The sequence below is a fragment of the Sprattus sprattus genome (genome assembly GCF_963457725.1).
Source record: "Sprattus sprattus genome assembly, chromosome: 5".
In the NCBI taxonomy this organism is placed as follows: domain Eukaryota; kingdom Metazoa; phylum Chordata; class Actinopteri; order Clupeiformes; family Clupeidae; genus Sprattus; species Sprattus sprattus.
In genome coordinates, this window is record NC_137924.1 from 18,328,218 (window position 1) to 18,355,278 (window position 27,061).

Sequence of the window (27,061 nt, forward strand, 5' to 3'; positions counted from 1 at the left end):
CCATTACTTTGTGTTTACGATCCGTCAACGTGGGCCGACCAAACCGACACGTCGGCGCGCCTCTTTGAGCCCTGAGCACATGTTCTCCAACAAACAATTTTACCAGGAAATGAAAGTGTTACAATGCAATTACCAGTCCGCCACATTCAAACTGATTGTATGTCAAGGTTTTAATGGCTTCAGAAAATAACCAAATCTAGCCTTTTTTTAGACATCACATATAGTGTGCAAGACCTTCACACACTACATGTCATATTTACATTGTTTTTGTAAGTAGCAGTCTTCACAAGAAAGGCAGCATTTTTAGTCCTACAACATGTATTTGTAGAGAATATTGTATGCGTGTGTGTGTGTGTGTATGGGTGTGGTACTGGGCTGAACTACATGTGTGCACGCAGAGGGTAAAAGTGGACTGATAGAATAAACTCTCCATTGTCATTCTTCTTTCGAATGGTGAAGCCGATGGTTTCCTTTGCGACGGTTGCTATAGCAGCAGCCGCGACCATACAGGCCTGTGCAGGTCTCAGGGATGAAACAGAACGTTCTGAGAAGGAGGCAAAGAAGTGAATCTACCCTGTCCAGGGTGCAAAGAAGTGAATCTACCCTGTCAAGGGTGCAAAGAAGTGAATCTACCCTGTCAAGGGTGCAAAGAAGTGAATCTACCCTGTCCAGGGTGCAAAAAAAACAGCCGTATCTATGGAGGCTTGGTGTTGCAATATCTAAGTACCGATGGCAGTAAGTGAACATGAAGCCATCCGTTAGACTAAACGCTCTAAAGCATTGTTTTACACACCCGACCAACTCTCGCAGGCCCTGCTAAAAGCTTGCCCTTTAGTACCGCACGACTATCAAACACCAATGGTTAGGGAAAGAGAGAGAGAGAGAGCAAGGGAGAGAGAGGATAAAGTTCCCCCTTTTTTCCCTCTTTCCATGACATCATTTTGAAAATGTGAAGCTAAATGCAGCGCACTGAAGCGTTTCCTGCCCCTCCTGTCAGCCAGAGGAACTCCAGGCCCAGGGATACTTCAGCAGGCGTCTAAATGTCACACACCCAACCTGTGCTGACCACTGGCATGGCCCCCGTCCTGCCCAGGGACTGGAGCCTATTACAGGGGGTAACAAAAAGCTGATTTATACATTCGAACCAGACGACAGAAAGGCACTATTTTGTTGGCTTGTTTTTGAGCAACTCTGCAGCAGTCCTCACAGACAAGAACACCTCTTGAGGACAAATTTTACGACTTGTTTTACCTTGCTCTGCAGATTCGCAGAGATGTGTATTTATATCGGAAAATTATGATTTTCCAATCTTTTTTTATTTTACCCCTTGGGTTTATTATGCCATGAATTAAGCATTTTGGAAGTTTCTTACTTCCAGCCAGTCCCTCTATAAAACAAGACATGTTATGGCATGTTATCAGGGTTGAATTATGCACTTTGCAGAATTTCTAATAAAAGCACTGGGTTGTTTTGTGAGGTGTTAGGCACTGGAGAGAAACATACCAGTTTATATTTTAAAATCTCTTTTTTAAATTAAAACACCTTGGCGTTATTAGCCCACGCGTCAGTTTTTTTATGTTCAAAATGTAATCCTGGCTCTGTTGTCTGATCTCTTTGTTGCCTCATCCAGATCAAAGGGCTCAGATGCCTTTTTTAATCACACGTGCCCTGCGCAGTTTGACCCCATAGGAGTAAGAGTGATGTATTATGGGGAGTGATGCTCTATGCAGCTCCTATGGCCTCAGTGACTCACATCCCCGAGGGCTTGCTACTGTTCCATCCTAATAGAATGTAGACAGGATAATTAGCAGCATGTTAGCATTAATGTGCTAATTAAGCATGTGTACCACAGACTCCGGCATTTAGCATTTAGCATTTTGCCATTGCCACAGCGGACCCTCTCTTGTGTGGCTCTATTTGCATACAAACAGGCGGCAAACTGTTTTGATTCAGATGAATGGCTCGGAGGCTCAGCCTTGTGTTTGCTGTGGAAATGCTTGTCATGTTCGAATGTCGAGCAGAGCAGAAAATAATGTCGGCCAATTGCAGACTTCATTAATTTGATTGCGATCTACTGAAGTAAGGCCAAGTTTTTTAGAGTGAGTGTTTTTGTGTGTGTGTGTGGGGTGTGTGTGTGTGTGTGTGTGTGTGTGTGTGTGTGTGTGTGTGTGTGTGTGTGTGTGTGTGTGTGTGTGTTAGTGTTTGTGTGTGTGTGTGAAATGACACGGCATATTCTGCCATTGTCTCACAATGTCGTTTGGCTCCTCAGCTTGTTTTGGAAAATGTGATTGAGGACAGAGGTATTATTTTTTTAATCATCAGATAAGCCCAACTATTTTATTATTCATCAATGGGCTTCAACCCGTTGTGTCGTGCCAAGATCTTCATGTAATCTGAACCTATTATTACTGTTCTCTCACTTCCAATGGCCTGAGAGGTCAGAGCAGTGCCAGTACTGAAGCAATAAAGGACATCGCGGTTCTCTGGAGAACCGCTGGAAAAATTCACGGTAAAACAATCATAATGACTCCCAAATATAGCCTTTAGATTCTGGGCACTTTGGCCAATAGCAACAGAGGAGGGAAGTGAACCCAGGGAGATGGGCTGAGGCTGGACATTCTCCACCGGGACAGACAGCTTTCCAAGGAAAGACAAAGTCCGGATTTTGTTATTGGAAACAGAGACTTCAAACAGAATGAACAGTCTGTCTCTTGATGACCACTGTGATTGGTTAGGGATACGTGTCAGGCTGGGTATCAAGATGGCACCTGACTCTGGTTTGGACTAGGCCCTGATTTGACACTAGGCCTTTCTCTCTAGAGAGGCTGAAGCTCACTGCTGCTTTGTCCCCACCAAGAAAGATTTCTTCCCCTCATCCTGCAGCCCTTATTGCCACTGCATAATAGTGTGGGATTGTCGGTTAACCTTCCCCCCTGGTTTAATCAGTCACTCAATGACTGATTATCTAATGAAAAAATATTACTAGAATCAGATTTTAATTAATAATACATTTAAAAATATTAAGTTTATTGGTCATGTTTGGAATGAGGTGTTGCAGTTGTTAAATTGTTACTTGGTTACAAGCATACAACTATGGCATATGATGTATATTGTCATTTATGAAATTAGATGAAAATTTTAGAAACTGTACATACTTGATTACAGACCACAGCTGAGCAACAGCAGTATTTTTGCCATGCTCTTGTTTCAGTTCCCCAGCTGCTACTTCGAACAGAAGGATGGCATAACCAGAGAGAAAGCCCCAAAGCAATAATGAACAGTTGCTTGAATCTCTAGTGTTTCTTTAGATAATGACTGATTTTAGTTTTTTTTATATTTATATTTTAAATCTGGAGTTAATGTTAGTCGGTGATATCTGCCCGAGGTTTGCCTGATCTGCCGTAGGTAAAACAAAATCCCAGCATCTCAGTTTCTTTGTAATATTTTTCCGGCGGAATTCATAGCTGGCAAGTTCGTGGTTCAGTTCCTTAGAACATAATTGTCATATCCTGAGACAGGAAAGAAGCAAGCAGGATCTTTTTCATAACACTGTGTGCACTCTGTAAATTACCCAGTACAGGTTTGCTTTTGGAATTCTTTGTGTTGATTACCCTGTCACCTGTAAGTAGATCTCTCATACTGTCACAGCGAGACAATGATGAAGGACTCGGGGTAATGTCTGCTTTAAGAATAACACCTCCAAAAGAAGTAGTATTACATATTTCATGAAGGTTTGTGCTGCCTGTCGAGCGTTTCGTAGGCTCTGGTTTTTGACTTAAAAGCTTGCGTAAGTCATTATTTTTGCCACTGCCAATACATATTTTCCACGCTTTGATGTGGGAAACGGCATAGAGGAGTGTTCTTTATAAGCTCCTTTCTGGACACAATGCCGTTGTAACACCAGAAATTCAAAGGGAACTCGCAAACCCTTTCTGCGTAAACACTTGTTTCTTGTCCCTCCCCCCCCCCCCCCCCCTCCCAGATTGGCCATACGAGAGAGGACTCTGTGTTCACAAACAGCACAAACGTCATGTGGTGAAGTTTGATTTTGGTCGGTGCCATATTTGGACACTGTTGTTTCACGTCTTCTCTCTGCCCGCCATTTGTGTGGTTTGCGTTTTTTTGTGTGTGTTTCCATGGGCAACCCTAACCAGGTTTGCAGGAGTAATGAAAGGTGTTTTCTTTTATTCCCCGCATGGTTGTTATTATAAGAAAAAGAAAAATTAGAAGCGTTTGGCTAAAACAGGTTTCGAGTTACCTATTAAGACGTCCGCAAGGAGATTGAAATCCTCCGACTTGCGTCAGACGCACTGCAGGGGAATGCGAGTCGAGGTGGAGTGTTCTGTATCAGCAGTAAGCACCTGATTCCCCCCTTAACGAGAGGGGATTTTTGGAATGCGCCCCTCTGCCAAGACACATTAGGCCGGCTGAGGAGGTTTAGATACAACTGACAAAGTCTTGACATGCATCGGCGGTAATGCGCCCTTTATTGCCGTGTTAAATTATACTTTGTCACAAAGTTGTACTTCTTGCTGAGGTTGTAAATCGTGTTTCGGTTCCCCTAAAGATCATAACCTCATGCAGAGCGTAATTCACGCTGTTGGGTGGAAACATGATTGAAAGTGACATTAACGTGTTTTGCTTAAAACACAGCTCATGCAGAGTCTGCAAATTGCCGGAGAGCACGCGATAATGTGCCCTTACGGTCTGGTTGCCGCCGCATGCACGCACCATGGGCTTGTGATGGCAAACCGCACGATTATCTGGGGGTGGCTCTGCCACGCCTCGCCTCTCTTGGGATGACCAGCAGTCATTTGAGGGAAAAGGAATTCTGGTAGGCGGTCGGGTGGTTCACCTTTGACCCTGCCGTCTGCTCTGTGGTGTTAGCCTGTTTACCGGATGACCGTGCAGCAGGGGTGAGAGCGTGCTTCTTCTCCTTAGCTGAAATCAAACAGCCAAATCTCCTGCTGATTAAAGGACGACCCCCGTGCACATGAGGACTTATAACAAGAAGAGAAAACTGTACTGTGCTCTGTTGTGTGTGTAATGAGGGAGGGAGTGAGTGAGGGCATGAGAGAGTGAGATAGAGGAAGAGAAAGAGAGAGGGAGGGAGATGGGGATTCGGAAGAACGCTGCTCTGCCGAGGCTGGAGCTCCACGAGACTGCTGCTGCTGCTGCTGCTGCTGCTGCTGGTCTCTCTCTCTCCACGAACAGCACCGAGTTCTCTTCAGCAGGAGAGCGCTCTGTCAGAGCGTGTGTGTGTGTGTGTGTGTTTATGTGTGTGGGGACACATACGCATGCTCCAGCGCTTGTTTGCGTGAGTGAGAGTGATTGTGTGTGTGTGTGTGTGTGTGTGTGTGTGAGTGTCTCAGGAGCCCCTCCGCTCCCTTCTCTCTTCGTCTCCTCCCCTCACTTTCCCTGTGGAGCAGCTCCCCTCTATCTGGCTTTTTCTCTCTCTCTCTCTCTCTCTTTCTCACTTTCTCTTCCCTCTTTCTCTCCCTCTCTCTCTTCAGCTCACCCCTAACCCTCTCCTTCTCTCCCCCTCTCTCTCGCTCACTCTCAATCTCTCACTTTCCCTGTGGAGCAGCGCTACTCTGATGTGGCCTCTATGGCCTTTTCCACTGGCCTGTGAGTGAGGAGAAAGCGCACGAGAGAGAGAGAGACAGAGAGAGAGAGAAAGAGAGAAAGAGAGTAACAGTGAGAAGGGTAGAGGGAGAGAGGGAGTGAGAGGGGGAGACAGAGGGAAAGAGAGGGAGAGAGGCAGAACTAAAGTCAGCACACATTGCAATGTAAGGAGCAGCTGAGAGAGCCCTGTGCCCAAGCAGCTCTGTCTGCGGCCCCCTTGCCCTTTAAATGGACGAATTTGTGACAATCAAGAGGAAGCTTCTCCACAGACCCATCTTCAGGTAAGAGCCCAACCCGGAGCCAGAATGGAGGCCGCCTCTCTTCAGTGTGTTTCGCTTTGCTTTGCCTTGCCTTGCCTTGCTTACCTTCAGCTCACCTGAGAGGAAAGCGAGGTTGGAGGGACGCCTGCAGCGCTGTACACAACAAGAGCCAACATGGATACCTTGAGTGTGTCCTTTGGCTGTACACGTGCGTGTGTCTGGAGGCATCACTCCTGATGCCATCTGACACCTGTGTGTTCCTGACTGTTTACACAACCTGGGCTCAAGTCGTGTGTTTTCTTTTTGGCATGATTTTAGACAGCTGGATGGCTTGTGACGTTCAATGTGAATTCCCTAGACTGCATTCTTTCTCCCTCTCTTGGTCTCTCTCTCTCTCCCTGTCTCTCTCATTCACTTTCCGTCTCTGTCTCTCTCTCTCTGTCTCCTCTCTCTCTCTCCTATCACTTTCTCCCCTGCTATCAGATGCTGTGAATTTTAGTGGCATGAGAGCTGGGCGGAGTAGAGCCTGTTAGATGAAACACTCGCCGTCTGTTGTGGTTGCAGTGTCATTACGGGCAGAACATTGTGCTATGGTTCATTGCCCCGGCCTATTATTTCGGGCAGGTTTGTTAAAAAGCGGCAACTGGTGCAGGGAAACAGCTGTGCAACAGGTACTTTGGAGTAGTCTCCGCTGAGCTGGCCTCATAAACCCCCTCTGTAAAGAGTGTATGCATGTGTGTGTGTGTGTGTGTGTGTGTGGGGGGTAGTTCTTGGAGTTCACACTTGATGTCTGCCGTAAATATGATGTCTTCCATCATGTACAGTGTGGCCCCTAATGTTAGGGCTTCGCACATCAGCAACCGTTCAGTGAGAATAGGTGGGGATGTCTATATTTGCTAAGGTCATTGACAGAAAGCATGGCGCATCAAAAATAAATGGGTTGAGTAATTGTTATACAAAAGAGCCAATCACAATTTTCCAGTTGTGAATAGAATGGTTTACATCAGAGAGTTTTTATGTGGAAGGTCTGACCATAATACAATCATTTAGAAAGTTCATGGAAAAGGGTGTTACCTTGAAGGAACTTATCTATACATGGAACTCACACATCTGAGTGTGAACACACCCCACCATTGTGCTGACCCACACATGTTTGTGCTAAGAAGATGCTCATGAAATTAGCTAAATAATTTAGCTAAATTATGAATTTAGCTTTAGGTCATGCGGGCGGACTTTGCGTGTTGCCATCAATGCAATGAGGGCCCAGAGAGTTTGGCAGATGCATGATTGAGCGCCTTTTGGAGCAGGGGGACATACTTGTCCCCTTCAGGCTCTGGGTGGTATTCTTTGTGTTAGTTGTTTTGTTGACTCAAGCGCTGTCCTCTGTTCCCATCTTGTTTCGAAAAAAAGGACAGTTCTCCTTGATCTGCCTTGGAGGGGTCCACGGGGTGTCCTGTCCCAAAGATACCCTGCAAAGCTCCCTTACACACACCCCTTTACCCTCACCTCTCAACTGCCCCCGCACCCCACCCAACCCCCCAGACTGGCTTTGATATTTGCCTGCTGGGAGGACTTCATGGGAAGAGCGGATTTCTGGCAGGAGCTGCATGGGGCTCTGGACTCTGAGAAGGAAATGAGGCGCTGGCTATCTTTTGTTTATAGCCAGTGACATCTCAGGCTGCACTTAAAATCCCATCGGATAGAGGGAGATGACAGCTGCAGTGGATCACGCATAGCAGTCTGATAAATAACCCTTGACGTTTACTGTGGGACACAAGGGACGCAAATTCATGAGCAGACAAGGACTTTTTTCTCCCTCACCTCCCCCCCCCCCACCCGCCCGCCCCAAAACAAACTCCCAGAGGTGACCAAGTGGATCTGTACTGGGATGGGGAAGAGGTTGAAAAGTTCCTTTGTGTTCCTAGGGACCACAGCTAATTCACCAAGGTAGAACAAATATAGTAGATCAGATTGCAGCTTCGCGGGGAATCTCAGCAGTGGCCTGGGAAAACAATAGTCCACACGCATTCTTCCGGCCTGAGATCTTGTTCGTTTGAGTTTATTATGAAAGTATAAAACTATAAACTTTAAAGACACAAAATTAGATTAAATCCTTACAGTCTATTAGTCATCTCTTTATTTAGATTGTGGGAAGGAGGAACAGAAAAAGGGAAGGATTGAGGGGTACTGATGTAAAAACGTGTGTTCCTCAAGTGCTCTCCCCTGTAGGGGTGAATGGAGATGCCGTGTTCCAAATGCGTATTATCCTGCTTTACTTCTTGAATGTGAACACATAAGACAGGTCTGCCTGTGGCTAACAGAAAGCAGCTGGTGATCCACCACACTGGCATACTCTGGCCTATTAGGCTTCTGTAGGAAGCACCACTTTTTTATTGAACATTTTTCTGAAGTTGGTTGGAGAAAGACTTGCAATATAGTGTTTTTACTCTTGCAAATGTGAAGTAAGCTGATGCAATAGACAGTGGCATGTGTAATCGATAATTCAGCTCATTGTGGTTTCTTAGGTATTTTGTACGGATCTCCTTAAAAAATTTAACTTTATAAGTATGCTTATTATTGCCTGAGAAATTATAGACACCTGTTGAATGTTTTTTTTCTTTTTAGCGAATGAGATATTGAAGCAGGTTTTCAAGCAGGCGGCTGCATCAACTCTGATGTTTTCCCACAGCGTTTCCCTTCTCTGGCCATACCAAGCTAATTTGGGTATTTTCAGAAGACAATGTCCCAGAACAATTTCACATCATTAATTTAAAGATGTTTTTCTAAAGAAAACAAAAACTTTGCACAGAGCTCAAATTCACTTACTCTTAAATAATTTCCACTCTTCCTTTTTCTGAAGTTATCCTCTGGTTTGCATTTATGATCTTTAAAAAACCTGACTCGATAAATAGCATCTTACAAAGAGCATAACCCAGAAGATGGATTCGTTTAGATAGACATTGTATGTTATCAGTATTGAGTGGCACTTGTGGCCTGGTCGACTTCAGTTCGCCCCCATCGCTCCGCACACCATCCATCATACCAGCGCTGCGTGCCAGCTGTAATCCCAGTGCGCTCTCTTCTCTACCCTGAAAAACTACACTATGACCACCACAATTAAGGGATCCGTCTGCTGTTTGCTGCCACAGTGTAAGTCAAAACAGCTGTCATGGAAAGAAAAACAAAAAAACGTCCGGTCCCCACAGCAAAGCAAGCCTCCCCCAGCAAAGACCGCTCATGCGGCTAAATTACTCGCTACAGCAGTGAAAAGTGAGATTATGACCAGAGACCACGCAGAGAATATCATGTGTTGCGCATATGACACTGTCAATCTGCAAAGCGTTGGCCTCATGAAGTGTTTGCGGTCAGTGTTTGTCAAACAAAGACAAATGAAATGCACGCAATGTTTTGGGGTGAGATGTCAGAGTGTGTTTGCTGAGAAATGAGAAGCTAAGCTTGTCGTCCTCGCTCTTAAGTACGTCCGCTCTTGACCTTCGGGGGATAAAAGTGTAAAAGGAGACATGCTAGTGCTCCAGAGTACTTTATGGAACTCAGTCAAGAATGTTTATGTTGTTGTTGCGTGGACATACAAATCTCTCTTGCTCTTTTGGTCGAGGTTGACGTGGAAGTCACTGTAGGTTTAGATCCCAGGGAGTAGCAGGACTTTGGGTTGGTCTAAGTGTTCAGGGTTCGGGGGGGGGGCTTTGAGTCCTTTTGAGGTTTGTGTGGAAAACATGACTTGTGCTCAGGGTGATGGAGGTCCCCTGCACTGCAACCAAGTTAAAAGCCCTCAGCCCCTGGAGTTCTCCTTTCTGTCTGCTTGTGTCTCCAGCTCCCTCCCCTCTCCCTCCCCTCTCCCTCACCCGTGTTGTAAGGCTTAAACTTTTGTCTGGACAAAAACAAACCTGAAGTGTGAATACACACAATGAATTGCATTCATTTGTAGCATGCCAATATTTTTGTAAATGGATTTGATGATCAAAATATTACTTTTTTACTAAGTTAAAGTGCAAACCACTCATAACAAAGGAGTAATTGCATCTGTACCATGTAGTGATATATTAAACTTAAACACATTCATCTACAACTAGGGCTGTCAAGCGATTTAAGAAAAAAATGCAAATTAATTACATGCTTTGTGATTAATGAATCTAAATTAATCGCATATCAATTTACTGTGAGAAACATTACAAAATGTGTCGTTGCCAATGATGTGGAGTGACAAGCCTTGGCAGTGTGATGTTCACCACACATTAATGGCAAACAACAGATACTTCAATGAACTTTATTTAACGAAAGACACATTTTCTTTATTCCTGAATAACTCAGGATTCCTCAGTTTTCCAGAAAAACTAGCAAGCTAACTTATTTAGGTAAAGTCAGACTACACCAACTCTGATCAAATCTAGCTAGCTTGCTAACTTATGCCATCAAAACACCTGTGCATTATCACCTTCCTTTGCCTCGGTCAAATGTTATGTTTTTTTTTTAAAATGTAGTTAAATAGTTTGTTCAACAGTTATGGTTCAGAATATTTTACCAATTACTTTCCAGTATTTCCAGTTTTTTTTTGTGTGAGCTTTCCTGAAGTTCAGGAATTTTCCATCTCAAACTCAAAAATTCCAAGATGAGGCTGTAGACCTCACATTCACCTACCAATACAACCAAAAGCATTTAAGTTTATTCCATATCAAAAGCGTGCAGTGGGAGAAATATTAACTATTACTGCAACGCAGACTGACCACAATTTTTCTGAATCCATCCAATATGGCCGCCGCTGAGCAATTTCACTGTTGTACCTATGCACAGTGATATATGGTGACAAGGGGCATAACATTTTTTGACACGTTACTTTTCTTTAATCAAAATTAAAACATAATTTTGACAACCCTATCTAAAACATCAACTGCGGAGATATTTTATTGCATTGTACTGCGCTAGTAAACACACTCTAAACTCCAAACAGTGCAAACCCTCCCTATCTCTGCATATATGAATTACGTAAGGAGGTGTGAATGGCATCTCTCAGTGTAAGATTTCTCAGACACCTATATTTCACAGCTCGAGCAGCGTGACTGTGCAGTTAAAACAGCCCGCTTATGCACTTTTCACAGGCTACATACAGTTATAAATACATAGGAACATGAGCCTGTCCAACTGATAACAGTTTGATGAATTTTAAAGGTCAACATTTGTTTACTGATAAAAAAAAATACAGTGTTTTCCATAATTAATCACATGAGAAATTCTGCATAGGTAATTAGTGTTCCGATATCAAAGTTTGTACATTTAACAACATGAGCTCCCACACATGCATATTTTGCAAAAGTTAGAGAACAGCTTCACATAGCTGCTCGACTTCCTGCAGAAACAGACAAGCAAAGTAAGTATTGGTGCTGAGTAGGGATGCCAGGGTTTGAATGTAGGGGGGACGGTTCATTGTGAAAGAAAAAAACACAGTTCTTATCTTAATTATTTTCCATTAGCACTAGTAACATTATGAATTAGGAATGCAAGAGTAGATTGCATAGAATAAGATGCATGTAACCTTAGAGAACTCAAATAAGCCGACAGCATATTCACACTCAGACTGATGTTTGTTTCTTTAACGGTTTTAAAATACTGACTTTAAAGTTGTAACAAGTAATTCACCGTTACGACTTTTAACCGAGATTAACCAGGTAACAGTTCATCTCCACATCCCTAGTGCTAAGATCACGTCCAGTTCGACACAGCTCCCATCCCTGCAACTCTTCTTTCACCTCTCTTTGAGTCAGGCAATCATGGAACTCGGGACGTCGTCACAGGGGTTAAACAGTAACCAGATCAAACACACACTACACTCTCGTGGTCGAGGGCGCAACGTCCCTGACCTTTTACAGCCCACAGCTGCACACACACTATTAGGTGTACAACAAGGTGGTTTACTTCTCGGCTTTGGCTTTGGCTCTGGCTCCCGCACCCCCCAGACCTCCCAGGGAACAGGAGGAGCGGGAGGAGCGGCGCTGCAGACGCCGCGGGCCACGCAGGGTTTCATTTCCACAGCTGATCCCCCTCTCATGCGAAGCCCCCATTCAGGCAGCCAGACCAGGCTTTTAAAGGAGCCCGGCTCAAGGCAGTCTGAGAGCGGTGGACCTCTGCCGCCAACTGCAGTGCACTGCCTGGCTGTTTTTAATGTTTGATTGCCCCGTTACAACCCCCAATCCCACCCCACCCCATACCTCCTCTCATCTCACCCCCCTACGCATGCTAAGAAGCGCCGGAGCGCTGATATGTTTTATTTATCCAAGAGACCCAGGGCGCTGCCTGGATGTTTTAATGTTTGATTGCCCTGTTTTCTTCCACCAACCCCCTCCCCACCCCTAGTGAGAAGTGCCGGGCCGATGGTTTCATTTATCCCAGAGACCCGGGAGAGTGATGTAATCACAGTCTCCTGAGCCGCCGTGCTGCTTTGTCATTTTTATTGGACCATAATGATGTTTTCAGCACTCTTCCCTCCTGCTGTCGCCCCACCGCCAAACACAGACATCAGCCTGGAGAGAGCAAGGAGAGGCTGCTGGGGTGTTGGACTGGGGTGAGAAAGAGCTGTGTTAGTGATGGAAGAGGGGGGGGCAGTGGGGAGATGTCCAGCAGAGATAGCGCTCTAACGAAGGATTCCACCTCTTCTCGGTTTTGGGCCAAAACAGGATTAAACAGAGGTGCGGAGCGCTGCTCTGCGGGGGCTGTGTTTGGGAGCCATCGGCTGAAGGGCCTTAAGTAGGGGTCCGAGAGCCCAGTTTACAACTTAAAATAAACTGGCGTGTCGCACAAACGATATGATCTCAAGTGGAGAAATGCTCACTCCCTCGCTCCCTCTCTCTGTCTTTTGCTAACAACCATCCGCCTGCATGTGCCTGGGACGTCTGTCTCAGACCCTAGGTTGTGTATTGGGTTTGTCAGCTCCCACACACACACACACACACACACACACACACACACACACACACACACACACACACACACACACACACACACAAACACACACACACACACACACACACACACACTCTGCACTCTGACTGACTTTGCTGGCCTGACCCCGGCAGACGCTAGCATAAGCGCTAACATACAAGCCCAGTCTCAGGAAGTGTGTTTATAGGGCAGCGAATGTTAGATTTTAAGTGCCTGAGTGTCCGTGCTGGAACGCCACCAGCGGACGGCTGGAAACGCTCACATGTCACACTGAGAGCTTTCAGGGGTCCTTTTTTTTTTACTGAAAAAAAGCAAAAAAGAACAGCATTACAGTTAGCACTGGAGTTGCTCCTTTGGGGAGTTTGGTGAGTGTTCCTAGGTCACGCAAAAACAAAGCAATGAAAGCGCCCAGATGGCAAGTTTAGATTGGGTACGCTGTATCAAATCACATTTTATGTTAGCAGTAAAAAAGGAACAAGTTTCAGTGGTTTTTAAAGCACCGTTTTTATTTTCCTAGTGTCCTCATCTCGCATGGGGGATATCAGTGGCATCAAGAACACGCTGGTTTGTTTGCAAAGACAAATGGTGCGGGGAGACCAGTCGTAGAGTGTTGTCTGCCAATAGCCATTTTTCAGACTTTAAAAGGGAACTGGCATCCTCGGCTGGATTAATCACGCGCTCCCCCTCGCTGCCTCGCTGTCTTATGGAATTTGTTACCGGGTCACAGAGCTGTCCTCTGGGTGCCATCGTGGAGGGGTGAGGAATTCGGTTTCCATCTGAGAGGCTGGCACCGGCCGTGCCCCTGGGGCCCGAGGCCAAAGCCCAATGACGGCAGCAGGCCCTCCTCCCTGCCCCCCCAGGGAGGAAGTTTACACAGAAAATGGCACCATGGGAAAAATTCTTTCTGTTGTACCAGTGGTATCTGTGTGAGATTGTGACCTAAGTGCTGTTGTTTTGATGGCGCTGGGGTGTACTTGGGGGTGTAACGCTGTGTGTTTCTCTGGTCGCATTATGTCAATCAGTCATTTTTTTTAATTATTTTAAATTTAAAGCCATAAAAAAAGCTCATCCGTGCCACATTGCTGGTAGAGCACTGGGTGAACTTGAAAGGAATACATTGTCAGCCCTTCAATAACCTTTCAGTCATTCCTCCCCATTGAGGTTTACTCTCTACAGGGGAGCAGAGACAGAGACAGAGAGCGTGTATGTGTGTGTGTGTGTGTGTGTGTGTGTGTGTGTGTGTGTGTGTGTGTGTGTGTGTGTGTGAGAGAGAGAGAGAGAGAGAAAGACAATGAAAGAGAAGCAGAGAAGCAAAGAGGGGTAGAAAGACAGACAGATATGGGAAAAGAGAGCGAGACAGTGAGAAAGAAAATGACTAGCGCCAACAGAAAGACAAAGAGATCCGAAGTCAAAGAGAAGTCACGCTGCCCATTTTAATCCCCTGCTAGAGAGGGAGCGTCGCTGTGCCTTTAGGCGATACCTCACACAGAGCAGATGTGCTGTAGCTGATGGAGCAAGCCTCTGGAGCCCTTCCTCCTCTCTCTCTCCCCCTCTCTCTCTCACCGCCAGGCTCACCCCACATGTGTTGGGCCGGAGGCAGGCAGGCAGGGGAAGGAAGCGGAGCTCGTCCCTGAGGAACCGACAGCGGCAGTGGACAGCGGCATGGACCCTTCTGGGCCATAAGGAGAGCTTTAGGAGGAGCTAAAACCAGAGCGCTATCCTGTCCACGCCCTAGCGTTTATTATTGCTTCTGGGAGGGCCCGGTCCAAAATGAGACAGTCAGTGCTGGAATTATGGTTCTACACTTGGCTCATTTAGAAAACCCAGGCCTTTTTTGTCTTTTTTTTTTTTTTTGTCCAATTTATTTTTATTCCAAACCCTTGTCACGTTTATAACTCAAGGACTTCCCCATATGTGCTTTGTGTGTATGTGTGTGTTTGTTCGTGTGTATGTGTTCGTGTGTGTCTGTATTAAGCATAGTTACCACTCTCCGCTCTTCCGTGTTAACCGCCATCACACAGTAAGAGAGTTGCACAACAGGCCCCGCCCGTCTATCACCCCAGCTTGAGCAGAGTGTTTTTGTTTTAGGGGTTCTAAGTAGGTTTAAATGAGGCTCCCCTGGTGATGTGAGATGGGAAAGAGTATGTGAGAAAGAGTGTGTGTGTGTGTGTGTGTGTGTTTGAACTGGAACACGTCATGAGAGAGTGTTCCAGATGTCAGGCTCCAAATGTTAAACACAAGCGCCTCAGCCTTTGGGTGAACTCTGATAGGACCCGTACAAAACGATCCCCAGCACAGCAATGAGAGAGAGAGAGAGAGAGATACGCTCTCTCAAGGACACTGACAGGATCCCAGTGCAATGGTGCTCGTAGAGTTTACAGGTTCTGTCAGAATGTACCATATGTATGCTTTAGGAAAGAGAAAGAAGAGGAGGAGAGAGATCGAGTAAGAGAGAGACAGACATGCAAACAGGAAGATAGACATTCCCAGTGCAGCGTGTCGCCTGCAGAGTTTACAGGGACACTGTTAATATGTGCCAGATATTTGGAGAAAAGAAAAGAATAAAAAGATATAAGTACAGAGAGAAAGAGAGAGAGAGGCATACAGGCAGAAAGACAGATAGACAGACAGACAAAGAGGAGGGCAGACAGACAAATAGAGAGTTTTCCACTGTCTACTTCAACCCCACACTACTGTAGTTTTCCCTTCAAAAGACCTCTTTTCCCCCCAGCTGAAAAAGGCAGTGGCCCTAATGCCTGTAATTATCACATTATTGCAAATGGTCTCTGACAGGATGCCATATGAAATCATTTGCTCTGTGCTATCATGCTGGAGAGTCATCCCCTCCGCGCTTCACAGAGCCTCTGTCATAATGACACACACTGTGACATTCTGGCAGGTATGCCTGCTCTATGTGGGGAGGGACGGAAAAAAAGGAGAGCATGCTATAAAGCAAGGGGGAGGGAGAGAGGGGGATAGAGAGTGTGGTGGGGGGCGAGAGAGAGAGAGAGAGCAGAATAGCGGGAGTGGGGAAAAGGGAGAAGGGTTCAGGGAGAGGAACAGAGAAATGTAGAGAGGAGAGCTGTAAATGAGACTGAGGGGGAAAGAAAGGAGACAGAGAGAGAGAGAAAGAGAGAGGGGTGGGGGATGCGAAATCTCATACAAATGCCATGTCATACAAATGCCTCTCCACCCAGCACACTCATCATACTCTCCACTCCTTCACCAAGTCTTCCTGCCAATCCTTTACTCTCCAGTATGTCACCAGCGCATGTGGAAAACTAAAAGTCAAATAACAACAGCAGCCTTCAACCCCCTGTGTCCCACCCAGAGCCTTATCAATCCCATGACCTTTTCTTCTGTCACTCTCCGCGGCCCAAATGGCCTCCATCTCTCTCCCGGTGCCCTACACACACACACACAGCGTCCATCACACACCATTAAAATAGGCTCTGATAGGTGGATGTGGGTCAACAGTGACACAGTGGTTTCACGTCCCATGACTCACGGCTCACTCATGTGTCGCTCCTTTGTCTCACGAGTGGTTTGGTGGCGACGGCGAGCACACCACTGATGTGTCACATCGGTGTGTGAAAACACTGTGCCTTGAAAAAAAATGTTGGTAGGTACACTTGCATCGTCTGTGGGAGGATTAACTGGACAGATGGCATGTTGAGTCCTCAGGGGGAGGTTGGTGGGGGGTGGTGTGTGTGTGTGTGTGTGTGTGTGTGTGTGTGTGTGTGTGTTTGGGTGGGCGGGGGCAAGCACATAATGAACCAAGGTGCACGACTTGCACATCATCGAAAATCTGGCCACGCATACAAATATTAGCTTTTACTGACGTTGGATACACACACACTGACCCCTTCCAGATGACCCCGTATGTTGGTATTACTCACTCCAAGGTCAGCCTCAAATAAGTATGCACAGGCAATGGTGATTCTTGAGTCATAACACCAATTTTTCAAACTCAACCTCTGCAATAATACTGCCCTTGTATGCCTTGCACAGCGCTAGCGATAGGCCTGGTGCTTTGAGATGTCTTTGAATGTCACTCAAAGGAATCAGTTTTGTTATGTTTTTTTCCCCCCTTTCCATTTTTTCCAGTCTTGTTGATTCAACCAAACAGGAATGTCGAATCGGTATCACCACATCACAGCCTCGCTTGCGCTTGCAGTCATTTGTACTCGTGCCTTTGTAGTGTTCTTCAAGCGTCGCGTGAAGCGGCTCTCGTTCTCGTTCCCTCCGTTTGTTTTCCTCTTGGCTCTCCGCTAAGCTCCCCTCTGGCACCGTGCCTCTGACAGTTTGTGTTTGGGCGTTGGTGCTATCAGTGAGCCACACGTCTACTGCACAGCCATGCCACTGAGGGTACAAGTGACACCTTGTTGCTATGTAACTGACAGAACACGACATTACATGGTTACGCCTGTGTGTGGTTTTTTTCCTTGTACGTTCCTCTTGTTTTTTTTCCCCTTCTTTTTTTTTTTTTCTTACTTGGGTAGGTTTTTAATTTTGTGGAACACTGGAGACCCCAGGAGTGGAGGGGTGTGGGTGGATGATGTCTGGTGAAAAGCCTATCCCAAACCACCCCCCATCACCACCCCCACCTCTACCTCTCCAAGCTGATTCAAACGAGGCCCCAGTACCAGTGTAAATATTTAAAGATACATTAAAATAATATTTATTTAATAGATCTATACAGTACATTTCATTTTTCCACAGTCACTTTGTAAAACCAGGGAAAGAGTCAACTCACTCATACAGAACAAACATTAGGCTAAAACAAACCCAGAAATCTAAGGGAACACAAGGGTCTAACAGAGAGAAGACACAAGCAGTGACGACATGGCAGACAGCAACCAGACCAGGTCATGCCCAGAGTAGCACAGCCTTAAGAGACAAGCTTTAAAGGCTGATATGGAGGAAAGTTCAGGTAACAGTTTCTCCCCTCCTCTCTCCTGCAGACAGGTGAGTATATAGCGAGAGGCATGTAGAGGATCCTTTAGACAGTGATTGAGAGAAAGACTTCCATAGCTTCTCAGATGCTTCTGAGGCGCACATCAAAGGATGAGGAGAATGCCACAGCTCCTTCTCCCATCTCTCCTCCAGACTGGGCGTGGGTGAAGCAGGGCCTCCGTGGCGTAGGCCTGTGATTGGCTGAGTGCTCGGGGCTGTAGCGGGCAGATGCTTCTAGGGCACTGCCAGAGGAGTGTTTCTGACAGCTCCGCCCACTTAAGACACCTTGTCCGCTTTCCTTTCCGCTGCGTTCATGAATAAGAAACAGAGGTTAGTCCTTGAGAGGGCTAATGGAAAAGCTGTCCTTGTGGAAGTCTAATCGGCGTGCCAAGGACACAAGCCTGGCTGCAAAGACGGACTTGGAGCTTGTTTGTGTGTATGTGTGTGTGTGTGTGTGTGTGTGTGTGTGTGTGTGTGTGTGTGTGTGTGTGTGTGTGGGGGGGGGGGGTTGCTGTGTGTGAGTGTTCTCTTAGAACAAACTCAAGGAACAAACAAGGAGAAAGCTGTAAAATGAGTTTGTGATTAATGTTTCATGGTCGTAGCCTACCCAATTAGATTAGGGTCTATCATACTTTTCCAAATGTGGACCTTTTTCTTATCTGCATACACACACGCATGTACACAGACACATGTCACACACACACAAACAAGACGTGATATTTCTGGAAGGGAAATTGGGTAGGTAAAACATTCTATTTCCCCCCCCCCATATACACACAATCACACAACTCCTCTAATGTTCTGATGTTTACAATCGACCATTAACTTAGTATGTGGAGTTTGGTCATGCAACTCCAAATAGACATTTGATTGGGTTAAGAAGGATTCATTACAAGCATATCTTGACATTATTTATTTAACCCATATAGCCAACCCCTACTGTTCTCTCCTATGGTTGGTATCATACAGGGTGGCGGTGACTGTATATGTCTGGTATTTTATTACACTCAAAAGAAATAAGGAGCGGTCTCTAAAACATCCCTACTGGGTGATCAAAATCAGAAGTTTACATGTGCTCATTTCCTTTACGCTAAATTTTTTTTTTATCTTTGACATTTTTCAACATTTGGAGGGGGCCAATGAGCAATTGATGAATTATATTAGCCCTGACATTTCAGTTTGGCACTATATTATGAAGTCTGTTTAGTTTATAGAAGGTAGTACTTGATGTGTTGTATCCAAGGAAACCAACCAACATGTAAAAAGTAGCCTAATATAGCACGTGTTAGTTTACCAGATGGGAGGTATCCAGAGGCTCAATTAACTCTCTCTCTTTCTTTCTCTCGATCTCTCTTTCTCTCTCCCTATCCACAGATTGAGGTGCTTGGTGAAGCAGCTGGATAAGGGCGAGGTGAATGTGGTGGACTTGAGGAAAAACATTGAGTATGCAGCCTCGGTCCTGGAAGCAGTGTACATTGATGAGACACGGTGAGTTGCCATCAACTGCACAGCAAGGAGCGACTCAAGCCCTGTATTGTACTGCAGGTTTCAGAGGATCGCACACGACTGACGGTAGAATGAAAGAATAATGATGTGGGTTTTTTGTCTTTGAGGATCAGAGCCCCTGCTGTCTGTGAGTTTGTGTGCTTTTTTGTTCTTGCTGTGACGCGTCTCTCCCCTGGTGTGTTGGCTGTGATACTGCAGACACAGGGAGATGGGGAAACATTGTTTTACAGGATGAATGATAACCTCTATGGAGTGCTCATCGTGTCTGCTCCATGGTCTCATGAAATGGTGTGTGAATGTGTGTGTGTGTGTGTTTGTGTGTATGTGTGTGTGTGTGTGTGTGTGTGTGTGTGTGTGTGTGTGTGTGTGTGTGTTGCTGGCTTCTTGCACCTCACTCAGTCCACACAAACACACACACAACACACTCACACACAACACACTCACACACATGCTCCCAGACTCCCAGTAATCCCAGAGCTGAGGCTGTTGTGAGTGATCCAGAGTGTGTCAGATGTGCACCACGGCGATAAGCACACAGACAGCCTGTTTCATATCCCTCTAATCAGTGCCATGTTGTCTCTCTCTCTCTGTCTCTCTCCATCTCTTCCTCTCTCTCTCTCTCTCCTGCACTCTCTCCCTCCCTTCCGTACTCCCTTTCAACATCTCTCTCTCTTGCTCTGTCCCCCTCTCTCTTGCTCTCCCTTTTTGTCTGTCTCTCTTTCTCCCTCCCTCTTGCTCTCCCTCTCTGTCTGTCTCTCTTTCCCTCTCCCTCTCTCCCTCTTTCTCTCTGTGCCACTGGGCACATCCACTTAAGTCTGCAAGGGCCTTCCTATTGCCCTCACTTCTCTTCAGAAGCTCCGGTTTAATTAGCACGGGCGCACACCACGCTCTAAAGGCTTGCTTCCTCTCCACGCAGCGCGTCAGTCATGCTCATCAAGCAGGTGGCACCATCCCAGTAGATTCAGCTCGGGAAGAAGACGGCGAGAGTTGCAGATTTGCCACCGTATGTTCTGGGCTCTTCCAGGAGTAATCCCCCTGCCCCCTAGGCAGATTCAAGCATTGATTTTCATGGTTGCCTGCCAGATTTGAGACATTTCTACATGTCAGAGAATGTAGCAGATTATCTGTTGTAGTAAAAGTTCCCCAGTTGCTGCCTTACACACACACAAATATGTACACACACACACACACACACACACGGACAAGCATCTTAGAGCTTAGCTTAATAACAGCGATTCTTTTTGCCTTTCCTTTTTCAGGAACATTTTTTCTCCTGTACTCTGATACATCATCCACTGTTTTTATTTTATTTTTCCTTTTGTCCTTTGCATTAACGACTTTCTCTGGAATTCCTGCTTCCCATCTAATTGCGTCAGGCCAGGCTGAGTCACGGCTCTGAGAAACTAAAACAAAAGTGACGGGTCGCGGCGGCGGATGAGGGTGGAAAAGCTCTCAGCGGTGTGAGCCATCCACCCTTCATGATTACATTTACATTCAGGCAGAGCGGGAGGCGCCCGCGCTCCACCGTGCCTGCAGGGGTCCGCTGCTGTCACGGCCCAGCAAACTCCTCTGCACACCACACTGCTCTCCACTGTCATCCTCTTGCTCTTTCTTTTTCTCTCACTTTGTTTCTCTCTCTAGCTCTCTCTCGCTCTTACTTTCTCTTGCTCTGTTTGTCACTCTCTTTCCATCTTTTTCTCTCCCTGTGGTCTCTCCCATTCCTTTGTCAATTCTCTTGCTCTCTCTCCTCTTCATCTCTCTCTCTCTCTCTCTCTCTCTCTCTCTCTCTCTCTCTCTCGCTCTCTCTGTCTCTGAAAGAAACTCTGGCACTGTAAAACATAGATAGACATATCTCTCCCCGCTGTCTTTCAACTTTGTTTTGTGTTCTGAAGATAGATTTATTTTGTGCAGCTTGGTCTACTACAGCAACTTGCTGTTACATTCTGTTTTCCATGCAGTTCCACAGAAATGCTTATTTGTACAGTTCAGCACTGTATTCAATGAATGGAGACTCACAGACACCTCACAGAATAGCTTAACAGGCAAAGACGATTTCTGTATGTGTGGTCCCCCTGCGGCTGAATATAATTAGGCTCTAGGTATCATCAGTTTGAGCAGGATTGTGTGAGGCATCCACAGACACTGGGGCAAAAAAGGTCTACTATGTCTGAGAAATTAAAATGTGGTCTGAGCCCTGCTTGCTAAGCTCCGCTCCTAAAGTGAGGAGATTTTTGGAGGAGGACAGGTTTGACTCTGTGCCTCTTCTCCCACACAGGCGGCTTCTGGACACTGAGGATGAGCTCAGTGACATCCAGGCGGATTCGGTGCCCTTGGAGGTGCGTGATTGGCTGGCATCCACCTTCACCAGGAAGATGGGTGTGGTGCGGAGGCGCCCTGAAGAGAAGCCGCGGTTCCGCAGCATCGTCCACGCCGTGCAGGCTGGAATCTTCGTGGAGAGGTAGTGTCAGCATGACGACATCACACCAAAATTGTCAAAAGTGTCCACTTCACCTTGTTCATCGTGAGAGAATGCTCCAAGCTCAGAGTTCAAAGCCAATGTCACCATTGTCATCAGCTGCAAGAACACTTCGCCCTAATCAAGGCTAGATCGCAGGCAGTGGTGGTCCAAGCGGAATCGCTCTCCTCCTTTTCCCGATGCTAAGAAAAGATAAAGGCCTCATTACGCAGGGCCGTGATGTCTTCTCGGAATCCGACATTTATTGTTTGAAATAATAATTTGGCTTCTTGTTCTTCGCGGTCCTCGTCGCATGCATTCTCACATCTGAGTAATACTTCACAGTAATAAGCCCTCCCCCCTTCTCGCATGAGCTTAGGCCAGTATCCCTCATTTCCATGGCAACTGTTGCCGAATGTCACTGACACCTGTTGCATACCAGCCTCCAGGATGTCAGTGTGTTGCTCATCGCAAATGGTATGATAACACTGCTTTATATCATGATCAAGAACTATTTGTCAGTATGTGTTGAGCATTCATCATAGACAGTTACTGAAAGCTTTGGCAATGAATGGCTCCATTTATTTTACTCTGTCGATGATTAATCTGTACTTAAGATACGGAGCTACACACTTATGAGTCAGTATTTTCCTTGAGATGTACTCAATGAACCGTTAAAAAAAAGGTTCCATTTTTAATATTCCTGTTATGTTTTTTTTCTTTCATTCAGCGTGATTAAAACCATTCCACAATTTGCTGACAGGAGAAGTACTTGGAATGGGAGTAGAGCACCCCCATCCAGTTCTGTGAAGTCTAGTCAGCCAGTTGATTTCCCCCCGCTACAATAACAGAATGGAGACACTTGAAAGCCCCAAGTGAGCCTGGCTCAGCGTTCAGCGTGTCACACCTTGCTTTGTTGCCACTGCCAAAGCTCCAAATACAGTATTCTCTCTCTTCCCCCTTATTCCAGGGCATCGCCACGCGGCTCTCCCGCATCGACTTTATAATGCTTGGTGGTTCTGGGCAGCTCAAAGCCTTTATCATGCATAAAGAATGCCCTGCTCAGACACCTTGGAGTTTTTTTGGGAGGGTGTGCGAGCATACATAGAGGCTTTAGTGATATCAGTGTGAGCCAAAGGGGCTCCAATCTCTCTCCCAGCCCTCCAGAAGGGACCCAGGTTTATCCTATTTTATTACATTTTTTTTTCTATTTGGGGTTCCACGGAAAGATTCCGAACTGGCAAACTGCTTGTGACAGGCCATGCTCAATGCAACCTCTGGCCATGGCTAGCACTTACCCAAAGCTAAATATTGAAATCTTTATGTTTTAGTGTTTTTGTTTTGGGATGGTGATGCTGACAGCAAAACACGAAAAAGCTTTCAGATGGCTGCAGTGTTAAATTACATCTGTTTTCAGACATTCACATGTTCCTTCATATCAGTAAAAGTGTCAGTAACAACAAGATTGTGTGGTGATTTCACAAACAGAATGTACAGAAGGACGTCAAATATGGCTGGACTGACCTACCCGTCTGCTGTGATCACGACATTAAAGGTATTTTTTCGCACCACTGGGACTATTTTTGAGGTTGCATCTGGACTTTAAGTGAGTGTGCATGGTAACTTTTATGGAAATAAGGTTTCTTTTGTATGTTGTAATTCTAGAAATTACAGTCTTGCTGGAAAAAGTTCCTCGCCCACAGTCAGCCAGCCGGGAGAGACAGGCTTTCTCTACCCTTGTGTGTCACAATGGTTTAGCATTGATTAGTGTGTGTGGGACATTGCCAAATGCCAACCTTGGTGAAGTGGGCTTATTTGTTTTGTTTTGGCAGGATGTTGACAAGTGGACATTTGACGTCTTCGCACTCCACGAAGCCAGTAGCGAGCATGCCCTCAAGTTCATGGTCTACGAACTGCTCACCAGATATGATCTCATCAACCGTTTTAGGGTACGAAAAAAAAAACTCTTCTAAACTTTCTCTCTCTGTCTTTCGTCCGCCGTATAGTGATCTTCGTCTATCAGCTCACCGCGGCCACCGAGCCACTAGCATTCCACCAGTAGCTCTTAATGAGACACTCCAGGCTATGGCACAATCTCATTAACCTTAAACCGCATTGAGCACAAAGGCTGGACGTTCACTTGATTAGCTGCACGGCCTGACCAAAAAAGACCCCCCCTCCCCCCTCCTCCTTTCCCTGGTGTTGCGCTCCGTGCTCTGTGACCTCGTTGCGAGTGCAAGTAAAAGATTTACGCGGCGTTAAGGGCACGCATGCATGCAAGGCGTGCTGGAGCTGGAGTCTCCATCTGGTTCTTCTTATTCCTTGCAGACCCGCTGTCAGATCTTATCGGGGCTCAGCTTCCACTGGAGAGCCGGTGATAGGGCTTTGAAACGAGGATGAGGACATGCCAGAGCTCTGTGCCATGATTTGAACACAAAAGGGGTTGGGTGGTAGTGTGGAAGAGGCAGGGTAATGGGACCTGAATATAATATGGCTAAATACAAACTCAAACCACTGTTCGAATGTAGCCTTAGATATGAATCTCATCCATCACAGTTACAGTTTAACAAGTATAAATACATTCTTAAACCACCGTTCGAACGCAGCCTCAGCTATGAATCTCGTACTTGCTCTGATATAACAAATAATATTATTAATGCATGTCTGTCAGTTTGATGACAGATGCCTGTTTCTAAATTAAGCTCTGCCTCTCTGTGTCTGTCCTGCTTGTATTGAAGTGCTGTTCTCACTATAAGCACGTGTTCTTGCTGTCGACGCATATTGATGCACCTGTAGTCCCTGTCACCGCGTATTGAAATGCTCAGTGTTTACTCTCTTGACATTGTCACAACCACAAATCTACTACCTTTATGTAGCTCTGAACTGTGCATATCACAGTCACCATAGCCAGGTGATACAAAGCCACAGGGAACAGGTTTATATTCTCCTTATTATTATTTGGAGTCTGGATCTCAACTGCCTCTATGTCCTCCTTCTTAGATCCCTGTGTCGTCCCTGGTCTCCTTTGTGGAGGCACTGGAGGTGGGGTACAGCAAGCACCGGAACCCCTACCACAACCTCATCCACGCCGCCGATGTCACACAGACTGCACACTACCTGATGCTCCACACCGGTGTCATGGTGAGTGAAAACTTACCGACCGCATCAAAAGCCCCCAACAGACACACACACACACACACACACACACACACACACACACACACACACACACACACACACACACACACACACACACACACACACACACACACAGACACACACAGTCTCACTCACAAATGCCTTGTGTTTTTTGTAATAATTTTGAATGCAGCTGGCTGCTTTTTCCAGTCAGTCCACACACACACAGACAGGCTCTATGAGAAAATGCCTATCGATATGAAAAGATAAATCCCTCCTAAATGTATTTTTGTTTCTTCAGCACTGGTTGACGGAACTGGAAATCTTAGCCATGGTGTTTGCTGCGGCCATCCACGACTTCGAACACACAGGAACAACCAACAACTTCCACATCCAGACCAGGTTTGTGTGTACGTGTATGTATGTTTGTGTGTGCGTGAGTGTGTGTGTGTGTGTGTATGCCAGAGATCTGTCCGAACCTCGTCACGACAGGAACAAGCGTGTCTTTATTAAAGAAACAAATCACCGCTAAGTGCAATCGAGGCCCCCAGATGAGCCCCCCGCTCCCCCCCCCCACTCCCCACCCCGGGTCAAACACACAAAACATCTGCTCACAATCTCGCCCTGATGATGTTGGCTGATCATGGCATTATTGCTCGTTATCCCAAGCAGTGCGAGGCCAGACCCCGGCATATGAGTCCGGGCTCTTCCTGTAATACGCTTTGAATTATTTTATTCTTCTGCCAGATGGCCCATCTGATTCTGCCTAATAAATGCCAGCAGACCCTCCAGACAGGTGCACCCAAGGAGTCCTTCTTTGAGCACCGCCGTGACTTTGTCTGTGCGTGAGTCATCGCGGGCGGGAGAAGCAGCCCGAGGAAGGCTCCATGTTTTCCTGGAGGCCGTAGGAGCCAACTGAAAAGATATAGACACACACACATACAGTATACTACACACACGGTGTATCATATACACATACATGCAAACTGCATGAGCACACATCTCACCTGCTGTGTGTACATCCGTTACAAGGGGGAAATCAGCTGGCCCTGCGTTTCAGTGAAGGCCTTTGGTGCAGAGTAAAAAAAATTGCGGGCAATGTGACTGATTTTCCTTTCTTGTCTTGTGCTAGTAAGGAACACAAGTGCGGTGCTTTGAAGTGCTCGTTATCATCTCTGTTCGCGGAAGAGTAACAATGGTAGAGGGCTAGCCGGTGAAGTGGGAGATAGATGAGTGCTTGTGATAGAGAGTGACAGTATTGTCACTGAAAGTCCCTCCGCGTGCTCTTAGTCTTATCTCTTTTTTCTTCATGGAGCTGCCTACTAAGTAGTGTAAAACATATTTCTAATTTATGCTTAATAAATGTGTCACTACAATCCAGAGTAGTGTCTCTCAGTGACCTTTAGTGTATAAAAGCAAACCTGCTATCAGTTTTGAGAAGCTTTAGTGTGCTGTTTTTGAAGTATGGATTGTTTTTGTGTTGTTGGAGGCTAATTGTCTCTTAAAATATCCTTTTATATAGTTCTAGTATTTATAGTAAAGGTATTGAGCAGACACTTTTGTCCAAAGCGTCTAACAAAACATTAGATTAAAATTAGGTAATAATAATGAAAAGTACAAAATAGTATTATATAGTATTCATTATTTACCAAATGTTAATATCTACCAAAACATACATTGTAAGATAAAATGTATAAAGTATGCCTCAAACAAATGAACTAATTAGCCAAGTGCTGTTTGAAAAAGTGAATATTTAATTTTTAATGTCCCAAGGCTGTTGATGGAACGGACAGCACTAGGTAGGTCAATCCACTACCGAGGCACCACAAACGACAAGAGTCTTGACTGCAATCTCTTGCTACTGAGAGAGGGGGATCAGATAAATTAGATTTAATTCTAGCAGCAATTAAAAAAAAAGTGTTGTTTTGTTTTTTAAGTCACACTTTTCTCACGCCTTCTTGTGAGATCTGTGATGTCCCGCATGCTCCAACACTCACAACAACAACAACAACAACAACGTTTCTACCCAACAAAAACACAAACACATGGGACTGTGGCCAACATTGGCAACGTACAGTCTTTTCTCCTCTCATAACGGCGTCCATCTTTGTTCTTGTCCAGGTCAGAGGTGGCCATTTTGTACAATGACCGCTCGGTCCTGGAGAACCAC

The 27,061-nt window shown here is 45.9% G+C and overlaps 1 protein-coding gene across 1 annotated transcript in view; it reads left to right on the forward strand.

Moving 5' to 3' along the window:
- The window catches only part of pde1a (phosphodiesterase 1A, calmodulin-dependent), a gene marked incomplete at its 5' end in the record, with an annotated part of 40,007 nt that overhangs the window by 7,598 nt on the left and 5,348 nt on the right, over positions 1-27,061 (forward strand). Inside the window, 7 exons of the mRNA XM_080839986.1 lie at positions 19,167-19,280; positions 21,574-21,756; positions 23,242-23,308; positions 23,586-23,702; positions 24,754-24,894; positions 25,193-25,293; positions 27,013-27,061. The exon at positions 27,013-27,061 is cut by the window's right edge and continues 77 nt beyond it. Coding sequence (XP_080696112.1) covers positions 19,167-19,280; positions 21,574-21,756; positions 23,242-23,308; positions 23,586-23,702; positions 24,754-24,894; positions 25,193-25,293; positions 27,013-27,061 — 772 coding nt within the window. The remainder of the gene's footprint in view (positions 1-19,166; positions 19,281-21,573; positions 21,757-23,241; positions 23,309-23,585; positions 23,703-24,753; positions 24,895-25,192; positions 25,294-27,012) is intronic.